Here is a 16518-nt window from a genome sequence, read left to right as displayed (position 1 = left end):
GTTGGCAAAGTAATATTTTATGTCCTGCATCCTGTGAGGCATCGTGTAGCTGCCTCGGCTATATGAAGTGCTGCAGCTAGTTATAACAAACATTGAGCAGTAGTATCAGACTTGTCAGTGATCAGCATGCCAAAATGCAGTTCCTTGTTACGTGACAAGTAGGGAAAACATATGGCAGGCAGGTGGTGGTGGCAGCATCATTATCAGTGCACAGTGAGATTGACAGTTCATTTGCAGATAGCGATGCCCACCTGCTATGGAAACAGTGCGCCACTGGGCACCTGGAAGTATCCTCCTAACAGCGTATAGCCTGCCCTGCATAATCCTTATTGGTTGGCAGACACTACTAAGTGGTGACCCTGGCCTCATCCTGGGAACTAGTCTGATGAAATAGATAGTCAACATTGAAGTCTCTGGTTGTGAGGAGGCTAGTTTTTTATTTGTTTTTTAATAAAAGTACGTGTTTCCATTGTATATTTTATTCCAGCTACCCCTTGTTTATATTTTTAACTCAGTCGTATTTTTTTTCTCCTCCAAATGTAATTTTAAAATCTTAGAAATTTATGGTGAGAAAAGTTGAACGTGCCCCATAATAGTACCTTTGAAGGTAAGCCCTTCTAACAATGTTGGGTAAGTTCCACCAGATTGTTTCTATGTGTGTCCCTGAATTCCCCCAAATAAGATTATAGCTACCATTGTGCCTTTGCTTTTTAAAATTTGAACATGTTGTTATAGCAGAATATATAGATCTCCCTTGTTTTCAACAGCTACAGCGTATTTATTGAGACATGCTTGTAATATAGAGGGAAAGAATTGCCGTGGTGACTGCCAACTTGGAACTTGGGCTAGTGTCAGAGTTAGATCACAACTTGTAATTATGCATTTGTGTTAAACTACCATGAATGCAAAGGACAGAATGCTTGTACATACGTCTTTGTTTCTGTAGACTAAATTCCGAGAAGTGGAATTGTTGGGTCAAAAGACATCCACACATTAAATGTTAGTACAATTGCCAGTTTGACTGCAAAAGATGTACCAATTTAGGTTTCTGCCAACAGTAAAAATGCCACTTAGAGAAGCATATGAAAACTGAATGTTCATTAGAGAAGAGCATGGACAACAGTGATTAAATTCCTCTGGAGAACTAGATAGAGGTGGGAAATTATGGTGGGAGGCAATAAAATGTTCCCCCAAAGGGTAGATCTACACGTGACAGATCTCCACAGAGGACTATTCCTCAGAGAGGGAACGTGTTAGAGCGCAAGACTTCCAAAATTATGTGACAATTTTATAGGAGGTCAGTGAGCTGTAGGCTACTCTATCCCATTCTACAGCTGCCTCTGAGAAATGGTGAAGTAGGTACATCTAGTTAGACTTGTGGCACCTAGACATGCAGCTTCAGTTGGCTGTTTTTAGAAAGCAAGAAAATAGATATTTCATACCCTGAGAAAGATAGGATGATTTGTCCTCCATGACTGAGACTTCTACTCCTTTATTAATGGGTTTTGGTGCAGGACTTCTAATCACTACTGCCTGTGGGTAACCATCTATTTTCTTGGGAAAGTGATAGAAGTATCCTCTTGAATTCTTCAAGGAGATTCTGCAGTTGTCTGGCCTCTGCCTGGCTTACGTGGGGAGACTACCCCAAGTTAAAAAATACACACATACACACACACAGAATTGTGGCAAGATGCACATTACATAAAATTTACCATCTTAACCATTTTAAAGTGTACAGTTCAGTAGTGTTAAATATATTCACATTGTCCTGCAATCAGTCTCTACCTTGCAAAACTGAAAGTATACCCATTAAACAACAACTCCCCGTTTCCTCTTCCCACCAGCCCCTAGCAACCACCATCTACTTTGTTTCTTTGAGTTTGACTACTCTAGGTACCTCATTTAAGTGGAATCATACAGTATTTCTTTTTTTGTGACTGGCTTATAGAATTTAGCATGACATCCTCAAGACTCATTCAAGTCATAGCATATGCCAGAATTTCCTTCCTTTTTAAGGCTGAAAAATATTCCATTGTGTGTATCTACCACATTTTGTTTCTTCATCAGTGGACATTTGGGTTTCTTCTACCTTTTGATTATTGTGAGTAGTGCTGCTATGAACATGGACTACAAATATTTCTGAGACCCTGGATTGAATACCCAGAAGTAGAATTGCTAGATCTTACGGTAATTCTATTTTTAATTTTTTGAAGAACTAGAGAAATTTCTTTACTTTGTACCTCTATGTTAGTAATGGAAATGGAAGAACTTTGAGTCTGGGAGAGGGCTTCTTTGGCTATGCAGCTGCTGAGAGGCAATTTGCTTCATGAATTTAGGCCGTAATTGGTGCCTTTGACCTAGGTTTATAATCCAGTGCTAACCACCTAATTTCCTAATACGTATTTGTGGGCTGGGGACTTGGCTGTGTGCATAGACGTACACTGTTTTTGTTAAGAGACCTGGATTTGGAGGTGGACACAGATGCAGTCAGGATGGTCTTTGATCAGTGTCCATGTGTAGTTTCAGACATTGACCTTAGGTGTTACTGCTCTGTGCACGCTGTGCCTTTGATCAAGGGACTTCGTTTCATTTAGTAGGCCTCTATCTTCTGTGTGAAATACAGGGAGAGGAAGGTATATCTAAAGGAAGAAAGGCCTATGATGTTAACACCTGACTCTCTTGGAATCTTTTCTTAACAACGAAACCAAGAATAATTTATACAACAGAAGAGCTGTACCTTTGGGCTGTTTTACTTTGTGCCATTGGCAGGTATTCCTTAAGAATTATATTTTTTCTTCATCATTCTCCTTTGAGGTCAAGATACACTTCTACTAGTCCAATTCACCATTCTAACTTTCACCTTTAAGTTAACTTACCTGAGTGTTTGTTTATTTCCTTTGTCTGAGTGACTTCTAAATGGCAGCTCGCGGGCATGCTGGAGAAATAGGTGTGCTCTGAATTGCAGGGAATGCAGGGTGGCTTTTCTTTACTGACTTTGCAATACCTAACCCCCAGAGCAATAGGAATTGATTGGAACTCTTGGCGGGGTGACTACTTTAGCTCCCACTTTTATTGCTTTGGTTTCCCAGTTTGGCCTTTTGGTGAGTGGCCTTTTCCTTTGTAGACTGGCACATATTATGTTTGCAGAGAAAATGTAATTTAACCTTTTTGTTTTTATCCATGTGTTAAAAGCATCCTTTTTCCTCCAGTAATACTTCTTAGATGCCATTAAGCAAATCCCCTTTCTTCATATCCCTGAGCCTCTCACCTTAGCTTTATTTTCAAGACTGGGTGACCTTGTGTGTATTCTACACAAAGGCATGAGTATCCGTATATTTGTGCTGCTTGTGTGGCTGGAACTCCTCCAGGAAGAGGTCTGGGCGGAGTGATTTAATTTCCCCTGACTGCTGCTGACCTGGGAAACTTTGGACACAGATGACCATGACTGACACTTGTATAGAGGAGAAAAATGACCCACACTCAGCCTTCATCCTCCAGAGGAAAGCAGTGGAGATGGTGGCTCTGAGGAGAAGTAAGAAGAGACATGCAGGGAACCTGTGGGACAGTTTCCAGTAGTGTTTTGGGGGGCCTTTGGCATTCTTTGGTACAGACACTGTGGTATTAAAATTAGGTATTGGGATGAGTTAAACCATGATGCAGTAATGAGTAATATAGTGGTTGGAGCACTAATGCAAGCAGGTTACACTTTTTAGATATATCTGTAGGTTTATAAGGACTCAAGAATCAAGAGGATTAATGAAAATGCTTGCAGCTGCAAGGTTACTCTCACATAGTGGTTTCTATTTGTCTTTGATCCTCCTCAGATTTACTTGAAATATTTTCAATGGTCAGAACTTCATTTCCCTGATGATTTTACATGTGCTCGTTATCTACCTCATACATGAACTATGCATCTTGCTTCCAACCATTTTAATGTTATATTTTTGTCAGGGTGTTACCACTACTTCTAGAAATCTTTGCCCAGCTCTAATGGCCCTTTACATAAAATGTTTTCACATTTACTTGTGGATCTCATGCCTGTGTATGCTTCTAATTAAATATTTACCAAACTGAGTGTTTATTGGGGAGTAGTGATGTCCACTTAAATGAATGCCTAATGTCAGGTAGAGACTCTTAGCATCTCCGTAGGCCCCGTATGAAGCTGGATTTTACCTTTCCTCTCAAGGCAGATAAATGCATTTGCCCATCCGACAAGGGGGTGGGGAGTAATGGGTTCATTTTGTCAGAAATGCATCAAATAAGAAAGCTCCTTGACTCTGTGCTCATGGAGGTTGGGAAGCAGTAGAGGTTAACATTCCATTGATGAAAATGAAATGTGCTCAAAATAGTCCTGACTGTGCCGGGGGAGGTGGGAAGGGTGATTGTAGATCAGAGAGAGCAACGTAAACACATGTGAATAAACAGCCTTAACACCTAATTACAATGATTTTGAAGGGGGTGTTACCGAATGCATCTAGGCTGTGGCTTGGAGAGGTAGGAAAGGATCATTGGTTTGTCTCCTTCTCTTTGCAGTGTAGATATATAATTTTTTGTCAGTGTATCTGTAAAAGTTCTTCTAATTTAAGACATGCCAGAGCTAAAGGATGTCCTAATGGGACACAGAGATTTCAGCTTTTGATTGTGCTGAATGTAAACAAAAACTGTTCACATCTACCAATTGCTCATTTTCTTTCTAATAATACCAATACTCAACAGAAGCATTAATCATAAATACAAAAGCAGACATTTCTTTAATGTGAGTTTCTAGTTACCATTAGAGTACATTTCAAACACTAAGGTGAATTCTAGACTTACCTCAGCAACTCAATGATTAAGTCCAACCATTGAGTTGGTAGACAAGTCGCTGAAAAAGTATCTTCATAAATACTGAACAGAATATATTTTACAACGATAGTTACAAATTAGAGGAATTTTTTTCCCTTTGTGTGCACATTTATTCTCACCCCTGAAATTGTTTTCTGGAACTGAAAATTACATAAATAGCTTGCCTTTCTAGTCTAGTTAAATAATAGATTTTTTAAATAAGAAAATGAATGATAAACATTTTTTATACCCTGTTTCTTCATATTTGGTTTAAGAGTATTTACAAGGAATCTTAAAATAGAAGATAACAAAAGTTCCCCGTAGAAACTAGAGAAAGGTATAACCACCAAAGGCAGGATCATGTAATAGAGGATTGAGGCTAAGACTCTGGTCCCTTAATGGACAGTCTGGGCATGTACAGTGCAGTATCGCCACCACAGCTGTGTGTGGCTATTGTGCACTTGAAGTATTGCTGGTCCAGACTGAGATGTGTTGTTCCTGCACAACACACACCGGATTTCAAAGACTTTGTCAGTGAAAGAAAGAAAAGAAACCCAATACTTTAAAAATAATATTGGTTATATGTTGATATGATAGTGTTTTGGATATTTTGAGTTAAATCAAAAATACTATTAAAAGTAACTTTATCTGTTTCTTTTTTTAATGTCGCTGCTAGAAAATGTCAGTGTGCATATGTTGCTCTCATTTGTGGCTCTTATTGTTGTTGCCTCCTAGACAGCACAGGGTACGTTTGACATCCTTTTATGAGAGTTTAGCTTATTTCTGAATAGATGGCTCAGCTGGGAGGTCAGTGTGCCCAGAAGCAGGACCAAGAGGCTCCTGGGCAATTTTGTTTTGAAGCTCATCCTATATCTAGATGAATGGGTGACTGAACTGTGTTTCAAATTAAAAAAAAAAAAAAAGGTATCTCACATTTTTAGAATAATTACCTACGCTGCTTGTTAGCAGGGAAAAAAGGTCAAGAATGCATAAATTAAGTATTGTCCTATTATGCCCACAGCAAATGGAAACTTGGTTGCTCTCTGTTCCTTGTCTTCCTGATTTTGTAAGGCAAGGAGTATCCTCCCCAAATTCCTCTAGTTAACCTATTAGTTGAGGTGATTCCCCACACTCTACTTCAGTTATCTTTGGTAAATAAAATCTCCCCAACTAGTACCTGCAAAATTAATCTGGAAAGTGTCTTAATAAGTACTAAACAGTGTATCATTCTTTAAAATAAGCCATATTTATCTGTAAGTTGGGATGAAATATGTATGAGGTACATAGTCCTGTTTGCTGTGACTCCTTAAGGGGAAAAGTGTATTTAATTGAGTGTTTCTGCCTAATGATTTAAAGTCAACATGCATCTTACTTATGCATGTATGTATGTATGCGTGTATTTATGTATTTGTCTCGCAGATACTTATCACCTACTCTGTGCCAGGCTCTCCTCCAAGAAAATCAGTACATGTTTGTCTAAAACTAACTGACACAGCTTCGTATGAGTCAGGCCCTGCTCTAAATGCCTCATGTATATTAATGCGTTTCTTCTTCTAACAGTGAGATAGGTAGAGTTATCCATGTTAAACTGAAGCACGGAAGTGAGGTAACTTTTCCAAGTTCTCACAGCTCATATGTAGAATTGCTGGTAACCAAAACCTGCAGTCTGGCAGCTCCCAGAGTCCATGCTCTTATCTAAGCTGCGTAAAATATTTTGTTCCGCTTACTTTGGTCTCCCGGCTGCCTTAGCCAGACTTGCCCAGATGATGTGTTTTCTGTTTCTGTCATGAGAATGACGGGCCATACGAGAGCTTTTTTCTTAAGCCAGGGTATTTTTTTGAACAGCTCTTTGTGAATTTATGATTGGCCACATGGAATAGTGGGTGGGATTATATAGTAATTATGCAAAATAACCTCACGTAACAGCCTAAACTCAGACTGTGGCCTGGAAATCTTATGTATCTTTTATGCTTAGGCATTCAGATTTTGTCATTTCACTATCATCAGCATCATAAAGTCTATGAAGTTCTCTGGTGGTTTGTCACTTTTCTAGTGAGCGATTAGTTACGTGAAGGGTATCCACAGATTGTCAGAATTCCTTAGGTGTGGCCCAAGTGTATTCTGTTGTACTAAACTGTTTCCAGACTTTATAAGAGATTGGGATACAAATTTGGTTTTAAGTTCTCATCTTAGTTCCTCCGAAGGGTCCTTGAAATTGTTTTCAAGGAATATTCCACAATCTAATGCACCGAGGAGGAATCAGATTACCTGCTACCCTTTCTTTTCTTTGAGAACCTCTTTGAGAAATAATACAGGAAACTACATTTTTCTTAATCTAAAGCATTATCCCAATTTCAATATACGTCTTCCCTCCTTCATGCTTTAAATTAATATATGAAACAATGGTTAACAGCTTGACTAAGTGGTCCTCAAAATGCCTAACCACCTCATTTCAAAAGTATCCTCCAGAATTTCATGTCTGAAAGGGTTCCTGATTACACGTATCTGTTCATGAAACAAATATTCACTGTGTATGCTCCTACCGTACAGGCCCTATCGTGGCAGTTTCCATGAATAAAAGGCATGTTTTTTCCCTCTCCTGGCGCTTACACTCTATCTGTACTAGTTCATAGTAGTAAATGTAAGGTAGGAATTACACCGGTCTAAGAAAACACTACATAGCACACCATGTCTGGCTAAGTTATTTTCTAGAATTCTAGAGTTCAGTGATGCTCTAAAGTTCTAGCCTGGTGCTCTCATTTTCCAGGTGAATTACGTGAGAAAAGTGAGGCCCAAAGGTGTGGTGTGTGACTCATTCAATAAGAGAATGACAGGTGGAACCAGCAGGGAGCCCTGGACCCCTTGTGGTCCTTGCTGTAAAGAGGGCTCAGGCCCTGCCCTGTGTCCTGTACGTGTAAATTCCTGCATACCCAGTGTTCCAGGAGTATCTTTGCTGGAAAAATGAAGGACGCATTTGCATTAACCCATTACTTCTTTTCAACTCATGCCATTCCTTATGTAATTATCCCCAAGCACAAAATTCAGGTTATCCACTCTTCAGATGAAGACTTTGCTAAGATTTGCAGTTGTTTTTAATTGAAACTGCTCTTTTCCAAAAGTGATTGACAAGTCAGGGATAAGTATCTAGAGATGAAAAACTCCAAGGCAGGAGAACAGATCTCAGAATCCCCAGGAGAGGGACATAAATGCTAATTACACATTGACTTTAATTCCTGGTTTGTCCTAGCTATCTGCAGGTGTGCGTCTTGGCTGTGGGCTATTCTCAGGGCCTCATTTGTATTTGAGAATTTCTTTAATAATGTTCTCTCTCCAATGAGCTCTTTAATCTCTGACTTTCAGTTCTTTCTCTAGATAGAAGAAAAAACTAATTGGCAGGTGAATGTAGAATGTAGTTACTGGTTCTTTTGGTTATTGAAGATGAAAGATTTTTGGGAGGGGGGGGTCTTCCCATTGATTTTCTTTAAAGACAGCTTGGGGATAACATACCTTTTGGCCTGGAAGATGAGATGCTAAGGGTTCATTTTTGTTTGTTACCATTACCCCCATCACTACCGCCACCAGCGCTACTCAAGTGGCCTTCCAGATGAATAGCTGCTCTCTGGGTAGAGAGCTAATGTTACTCTGTGCCATGTACTTGTGCTGATGAACTGCTGTCCCACTCCTGTCTGCTGAGGAGGAGGCTTGTCATTGGCAGGTGCAAGGTAACCTTGAGATTCACTGAGTTTATTTTTAAGCAGGGATGAGTTTTTCTCCCCGGTAGTAGAATTGAGGGCTTGAGTTTGTTACTAGTTGGATTGGGTGAAAGCACAAAAATAGGTGAACATCTCCACAAATTTTTGACTTGTCCCCCGAATGCCCCAAATTGGACCATACCCTGTGTCTGTGCCCTTTTTAAACTTGGCCCTGAGTTACTTTACATCCTATGGTACGGGCGCCCTTGAGGTTTAGCTCCTGTACAACACTGATTTCCTGTGTGATTTTTGCCATAACTTCAACAGGTGTCTACATGGTTTCCCGGCCCTCTTCTGCTTCCGTAGGTTAGTTATCGGGCCTTGCCAGAGGCGAGTTCCAGGGTGGGTCAGTACAGACAACATGCAGAGGACTCCTTCCTTCCCAGGGATCTGAGTCAGCCTTGCTTCTGTGTGTGTAGACCTCCCATTCCTTGCCCTGTCTTTGGCCTGTAATAACTCTGGCCAGATGCCTACAGGGAAACTTTGAAAACCTCTTTGTTGGAGGTACTAGTTTTTCAGCCCTACCCCCGCTCCTGGGCTGTTCACATTCCGCACACTTACCCGTCTCCTTAGCTTTAGACAGATGATAAGGCTGAGCAGTAGTGTCAGTGTAGACATCTGACCTAAGGAGTCCTCTTTATATTTTCTTCTTTCTGTGTTGTTGTATGATGATAGTACTTCTCATGAGAAAGAGTTACCTTACTTTCAGCCCTTATTTGGCTTTCTCGCTGATGTGGCTCCTTGTTGCTTTTAAAACATGATTAGATGGAGCGTTCAAGTTTGTGATCTGACAGTCAGAATTTGGAGGCAGCTGTCCTTCTGGAAATTTCCATATTCATTTTTAAAATGGTTTTTTGAGCAACAGGCAGTTTGAAAGGATTTTGATGCTGCTCACCAGCAGTGTGGCTGAACTTGATGCTTGTACAACGTGCCGTCTCTAAGCTGACCGGTGGGAGCTAAAGTGTAGTTAGGAAAGGGAATTCTGGACTTTCAGACCATGGGGATGGCTTCAGGGTGCTTGACTCCTCAGTACAGGTATGTAACAGGTATGTAACCTCGGCCATGACCAAAGCCAAGCATTTGCCTTAATGCTATAATACAGACCCTGTATGTTTGCTAAGGGATACCACATACCACTTTCTTTTATGTATTTATTTATTTTTTACAACTTTCTTTTGACACACACACATGGTCCTCTTGAAAGATTTCGTAAAGAAAAAGCATCGCTCAGTGTGTCCATATCCATATGTTTAGTATATTCTAGGATTAACCTAGTATTAAAGGTTCTTCTGGTCCAGTCCATCCCCCCCCCCCCCCCCCCCCCCATTTCCTAACTTCAACTCTGTTGGTATCGGGTGTAGTTAGCTGCATCATTTTGATTCACATATTGTGAAACCAGTCCCAAACATCTCTGTGACTGTCATCTTGTTTGTTCTTCTTGATAGTTCTTAACACAGGCCTTGAGAACTTATGGCAGGCTGAAACTACATGCAGTTTTTCTGTAGAGGCATTCATTCATATTTTTGAGCAGATTTTCAAATGAGTCTGAAAAGGTTAGAGAACTGCTTTACCATAATGTCTAGGAGTCCTCCAGGAGTGTTCCAAACCTCTTCTCTGTCGAGTATAATTTATGTAAGGCCTTAAAGGTTCAGCCATTTTTCCTTCTCTCTTGATATCAGCCATCCTTTAGGTTCACAGCATCTTTTAGGCTCAAAGCAAAATTGAACAGAAAGTACAGAGAATTCCCGTATCTCTCCCCACTGCCCCCCACGTACTTCCTCCTCTGCCGTCAACAATCCCACTCCAGCGTGGTACATCTATTATAATTGGTGAGCCTACGTGGACACAGTATCATCTAGAGTCCATAGTTCACTAGGGTTCACTCTTGGTGTTCTACATTGTATGGATTTTGACAAATGTGTAATGACACGTATCCATCATTATAGTTCGATACAGAATAGTTTCACTGCTGTCAAAATCCTGCCCTCACATCTGTTCATCCTGTCTCGTCCTGCTAACCCCTGGCAGTCTTTTTACTGTCTTCGTATTTTTGCCTTTTCCAGAACGTCACAGTTGGAATCATACAATATATAGCTTTTCGATTGGCTTCTTTCTCTTAGTAATATGTATTTCAGATTCCTCCATGTCTTTTCGTGGCTCGACAGATCATTTCTTTTTAAGGGCTGAATAATATGCAGTTGTGTTCATGAACCACAGTTTATTCATTCACTTACTGAAGAGCACGTTGGTTGCTTCCAAGTTTTGGCATCTATATATAAAGCTGCCAAAGACATCCACATACAGATTTTGTGTGGACGTAAGTTTTTCACTGTTGGAATGTATGGTAAAAGTTTGTTCTATCCAAAACCATCTCTCGGAGTGGCTGTACTGTGTTGTATTCCCAGTAACAGTGAACGAGAATTCCTTTTGTTCCCTATCCTCACCTGCATTTGTTGTCAGTGTTTTGGATTTTGACTGTTCTACTAGATGTGTCGTGGTAGCTCATAGTTGTTTCAGTTTGCATTTCCCCAGTGACACGTGTGGAACATCTTTTCCATATGCTTGTCATCTGTATGTCTTCCTTGGTAAGATATCCAGGTCTTTTGCCCACTTTAAAATTGGGTTCTTCATTTTCTTATGGTTGGGATTTAAGAGTTCTTCCTATATTTTGGATTACAGTCCTCTATCAGAGATGGCTTTTGCAGATATTTTCTCCCCAAGTGTGGTTCAGCTGTCTTTCAGTTGTTTTTTAAAATCTTAGACCCACAAAGTCATACTGTGAGTGAGGTCAGCTTTTACAGTTGTGCTGGCACAGGGGGCTGCTAATGAGCTCTGTTGCAAATTCTCAGCCTTAACTACCTTGATGCTTTTTTTTTTAACATCTTTATTGGAGTGTAATTACTTTACAGTGGTCTACCTTGATTCTTTGTTTTCAGGTCAACGTGACTGTGGACTACATTAGACCGGCCAGCCCAGCCACAGAGACGGTGCCTGCCTTTTCAGAGCGTACCTGTGCCACTGTCACCATTGGAGGAATGTGAGTGTTCTGGCTGGTAGCAGCTCAGCCATAGCTGAGAGTTCTCTCCTCATTCAAGTCTCTCCTCCCTTTTGTCCTGATGTGCTTTCTGTTACTCTTAACTCAGTGGCTTATAATTGTTATGTGCCTGTGTAGCACTTTGTTTGCAAAGTACTGCATAATCGCTCATTAGTTAATCGTATACTTTCATTATTGTCATTATTTAAGACTTACTGGGCTCTGTGTGCTTGGCACTATGTAGCACTCATTATTACTATTAATAATGCCGTTTTTTGAGTGTCAATCGGGCCCTTAGGTACTATGCAAAATTAGAAAGGTTATCCGCATATTAGTTTAATTGTAGGCCGGAAAAAGAAGAGAGGTTAATTGGACCTTTTCTTTGTATAGATGTATGTAATCAGTAGATGACAGGGTCTCCCTCTTCTACTCGGCTGGCCTTACCCTGGTTACATTCCAAAGTCTTTTGGGAGCTCGGTTGAGGAACAGTCTTCCAAGGAGCTATCTGATGGGGGCAGTAGGAAGCCTGCTGGGCCATGCTTCCACAGTAAATATTAAAACAATCAAGTCAGTCCCCAGGAGCAATTCTTACCCTAAGTGAAATACGCTAGCATGCTAATTGTCTCCTTCTCTATTTCACAATCTTAAATGGTGTTTGTTACCAAACTGGTATTTTTCTTTTCTTTTAAAAGAGGGCGTGGTGGAGGGGAAGAAAAGGATAGGTTTCTCATCATAACAGGGATTGTCTTGTTGAAAGTACAGTGAAGCCCACTGGGAGAAACACCTCTCTCTAAGCTATAGCATGCCTCTGAAAGAAAGAGGATCTGGTAGCTAACTTACTTTCCAGAAGCTCTCCTGCCAAACAGGAGCTTCTCCCATCCGTCGCCCCGCCCCCGCCCCACCCCACCCCCTAGCCCCATTCGTGTTGTCACTTTTGGAAACAGGTATTTTTAGCTACTGTTGCCACTCCTATAGGTATTAATGTTGTTGACGTTCACACAGCAATCGGAGACTTCACTTTTGCCGAGAGGAACTGAATATCGGCTTTTGATGTCATTACCTTAATAGCATCGCAGGCGTCAGGTTATTTTTAGAAGCAGGTTCTTGAGAAATTAGATAATATTTTTGGAATGGGGGAAACTAGGAAATATTTTGCTCATTCTTCTATCTGTATAACTTGCAACAACGATTATTACCAATTTGTCACCAATTCTTAGGAGCTTGATGCATGCTTTCCTCCTGTGGAAAGCTGGAAAGTTAGTATTCCCCTAGATTAAGATTTTTGCTGCCACAAGCAAGGAGTCCTCTCCGATAACTGCTCCTCCTATCTACTTACTGGTTAAAACAACACCACTGCTGTCAAAATGCACATCTTTTTATTTTTGGCAGATGGCTTCTATTCGTGTTTTTCTAATGACCCATTAGAGCAGATTCTTTTTTTTTTTTTTTTTTTTTACACTGCTTAAAATTAGATATTCTGGAAATGTTCTATGGGGCGTTAACATTGACCTTTCTATCTCCCAGTTCTTGTAATTAGATCGTAAGTATTACTTTCGCATTATTTACCAAGGTATTTACCTCGGATTAGACCGGCTTGGCAGGGTACCCGGGGTGCATTGAGTTTCCTCATAGATTTGTTTCTCCTAAACTAGACTTTATGAGTAAACTGCTGGGCGGTAACTGGGAGAAATGTGGGGATGTACTAATATTTTTGAGACCAAACCTCACCAGATAGTAAGCTCCCTGAAGACAGGGATTTTTGTCTTGTTTATTCCCTGCTGTAGTCTCAGTATTCAGCAGTTGGTAGGAGTTCGATAAAATTGTGAGTGATTGTTTACTGTATTACACAGTGTCCCTTTATGAAATAAAACTGGGAGTACTTAGATGTTTCGTTACCTGGGACAGCTGTTTCTTCTGAGCTACAGGTTTATTTTAATCTGATAAATATTAAAAAAAAAACTTGTATCTGATAGTTTTGTTTGTTATTGGAAGGTCAGTGCCAAAGATAGGGCATCTCTAGAAAGTCTTCCTGGTAACATGCTTCTGATGTTTGAGTCTTCCTCATGGCTTCTCTTTGTTTTCCCCGTGGCCTTGATTTTTCTCTACTTAAATCATTCCAAATAATACTGTAGGAGAGTTGAGGTATTAATAATAATGTCCAAAATACTCAGCTTATATTTAGAATTATTATACCGAAATCCTTCTATCTGCTTTTAATGGTTATTCAGAAACATTGGCTAGAGCAGGGGATTTAATTTTTTTATCCCAAATGTTTTAATTCCATTTTAAACACAAAAAGGTACTTATATCTCCAAATCTTTGATATATGGGCAGCAAGGATCCACTGTGAGCTGCATAACTTTCTCTATGGAATGATGACTTAAAAACACTAATTATGGAATCCTAGACCTTTGTGATTTACATCCCCCTCATCTGTTATAGTTTTCCTGCTCTGATTTTTGCACATTTTGCAGCCATTTAAAAGCCATTCCTCTTACTAAACCTTTTAAAACAATTTTTCATAAAGACACTTTCTTTTGGTACTCATATATCAATAATTGATATAAAACTTAGTGAAGTACATAATAAAAATGACCAGTATAAATCTGGGGACAGAAACAGATTGGGATAGAAGTGCACAGGTGTGTTAGAGTGGTCCTCAGTCACTAACTGGTATCAGCCTCTGGGTTTTGGGGAGATCGTAGAACATGCGGGTCAGTTAAGGAAAGGTTGCTAGGAGAGCTTCTCTAGTAGTTCATTGCCTCTCTCGTGAGAGGCCTTAGGCTTTGTTCAGCTTATAGAGATGCTGCAGAATTAACGATCTTATCTAAACTGTGTCTAAACGACCCAATCTAAACTATGTCTGTCATTACCTGTCGGCTCCTACACCTACGTACTGGCCTTCATAGCGTCTAGAGGCTTTCCTGTTATTCAAGAGATCGATTCTCGAATAGCTTTTCTCAAACTGCTCATTCCAGGGGAAAGAGAAGGAAGAGACAGATGAGATGGCCTCTTTCAGGATTATTTCAAAGCAGATTTTTCAGTGTATTTCACATGCCAAAGTGTGTGAATTACCCCTATCCTCCACAGGGTTCCGTCTCGTCCTCCTGTTGTTTTCTCTGCTGTATGGGTCGGCGTCCAGTCACGTGGTCTTTGGGAGGCCTCTCTGGCGGAACCGTCTTCAGCTCCCCCTCTCTTGCCCTCTGGGGAATCAGTGAAAAGGAGGTTCATCATTCCTCTAATAGATTAAAATTTTTTTCTTGATTAACTTCACTATGGAGTTGGCAGGAGTTGTTACCTGTTCATCAAAACAATTTAAATAAAAAATAAAAAGATCAAACTTTGAGTTCTTTCTCATTCTCTGGCTCCCAGGTTGGGAATTAGCTGATCCTTTTAGGCCTGGATTGTGACAGGAAACTGTCAAGATGGCGCTTCCTGTTAATTACTTTTTATTGTATTTAAGACACTTATATAACTCTTCTTGTGATTTAGTCTTCTATGTAATTAGCTTCAGTGATTAAAATCTCATTCTTCCGTTATTGCCAGAGCCTTCCTGAGGAGCAAGTTTCGTGGGGTGACCTTTACTTGTGCTGGACTTCCCAATTACTTTTGAGCTGCAGTTTGGCAAACCCATATTACCTATTAACTGATTGCCCATGTCTTTCTGCATATCACATTTTCAAAGAAAAGTGTTAAAAAAAATTTGTTCACATTTATAAAGGGGCACCTAAAAATATGACTTGGGGTCAAGCCTCACACGTTGTACACTCGTAATTACCACCACCCCGTCCCCCATCCCCGGAAAATTGTCACATATCCGGTAGATAGTGTCATTTAAGGTTTTGCCCCCTTGCTCCTCATTATGTGAAGTATTTCACAATAATGGGAGACAATAGACATGGCCCATTTTGGAAAAGTGAAAGATGGCACAGAGATGAAACTGTGCAATAGGAACAGTTGGGAAATGCCTGATTTCTGCACAAGGTCAGTTTTTTGAGAGGTGATTGGGGTTTTGTGATGGTGATTTTTGAAACATTGTTTTAACCTCTGCTCCCTGCCACATTCATGTAAAGCCAGTGCTGTCCACCTTGATGCCTGTGTGGGGTCCTTACTACCAGAGATGTTGTGGCAGATCTCTTGGGCTTGGAGCGTCTTAGTTACTCTTTGTTGTAATGGTTATCATCTAGCAGGAGCAATGCCATCTTTATGAACTTCCTTTGCGGCTCTCTGGCTTCTTCATAGATAGTTTGTCTTTATTATTTTTATATAAATCAGACTATTACACTTACAAGGAATCAGACTTTTTTTTTTTTTGATGCGGGCCATTTTTAAAGTCTTTATTGAATTTGTCACAATATTGCTTCTGTTTTATGGTGTTTTGGTTTTTTGGCCGTGAGGCATGTGGGATCTTGGCTCCCCGACCAGGGATCGAACCCGCACCCCCTGCATTGGAAGGCAAAGTCTTAACCACTGGCCTGCCAAGGAAGTCCTAGAATCAGACTTCTTTTCCTTTTTTCATTTTCATTGGTTCTAGTTTGCAGGCGTACTTCCTCAGCTTTTCTGTTAGTGACTGAACATGAGGTTAAGGTCTTCTCCTTCTTTGAGAAGAGTTCTTTTCTAATCCTAGTTCAGTTTTTCTCAGCCATAGTAGGAAGCAGTGTCATACCATCCCTAGCTTTTCTGGCTTGAGTTCTGTAGCTGTAAGCCTTTTGCTGTCAGGTCAAATCTTAAAACACACTAATGTCTGACTTCCAAGCTAAACATAGGAAGAACGTGACCTCCTGAAACCCCATTTTCTGTCCTAGTGTTCTTACTCACCAAGTGGCCCACAATATTCTGAAGAGGTACTCTTTCAGTACCTGACATAGTATTAATGTCAGTGGCTCGGCCAGGAGGTAAAATCTGGGT

At 40.3% G+C, this 16518-nt stretch overlaps 1 protein-coding gene across 1 annotated transcript in view; it reads left to right on the top strand.

Annotated features, from left to right (window-relative positions):
* Positions 1-16518, top strand: part of SND1 (staphylococcal nuclease and tudor domain containing 1) — a 417459-nt gene that overhangs the window by 187481 nt on the left and 213460 nt on the right. Inside the window, exon 12 of the mRNA XM_036862917.1 lies at positions 11513-11613. Coding sequence (XP_036718812.1) covers positions 11513-11613 — 101 coding nt within the window. The remainder of the gene's footprint in view (positions 1-11512; positions 11614-16518) is intronic.

The sequence above is a fragment of the Balaenoptera musculus genome, chromosome 9 (genome assembly GCF_009873245.2).
Source record: "Balaenoptera musculus isolate JJ_BM4_2016_0621 chromosome 9, mBalMus1.pri.v3, whole genome shotgun sequence".
NCBI classification, from domain to species: Eukaryota; Metazoa; Chordata; class Mammalia; order Artiodactyla; family Balaenopteridae; genus Balaenoptera; species Balaenoptera musculus.
This window is presented reverse-complemented; position numbering and strand designations above follow the sequence as displayed.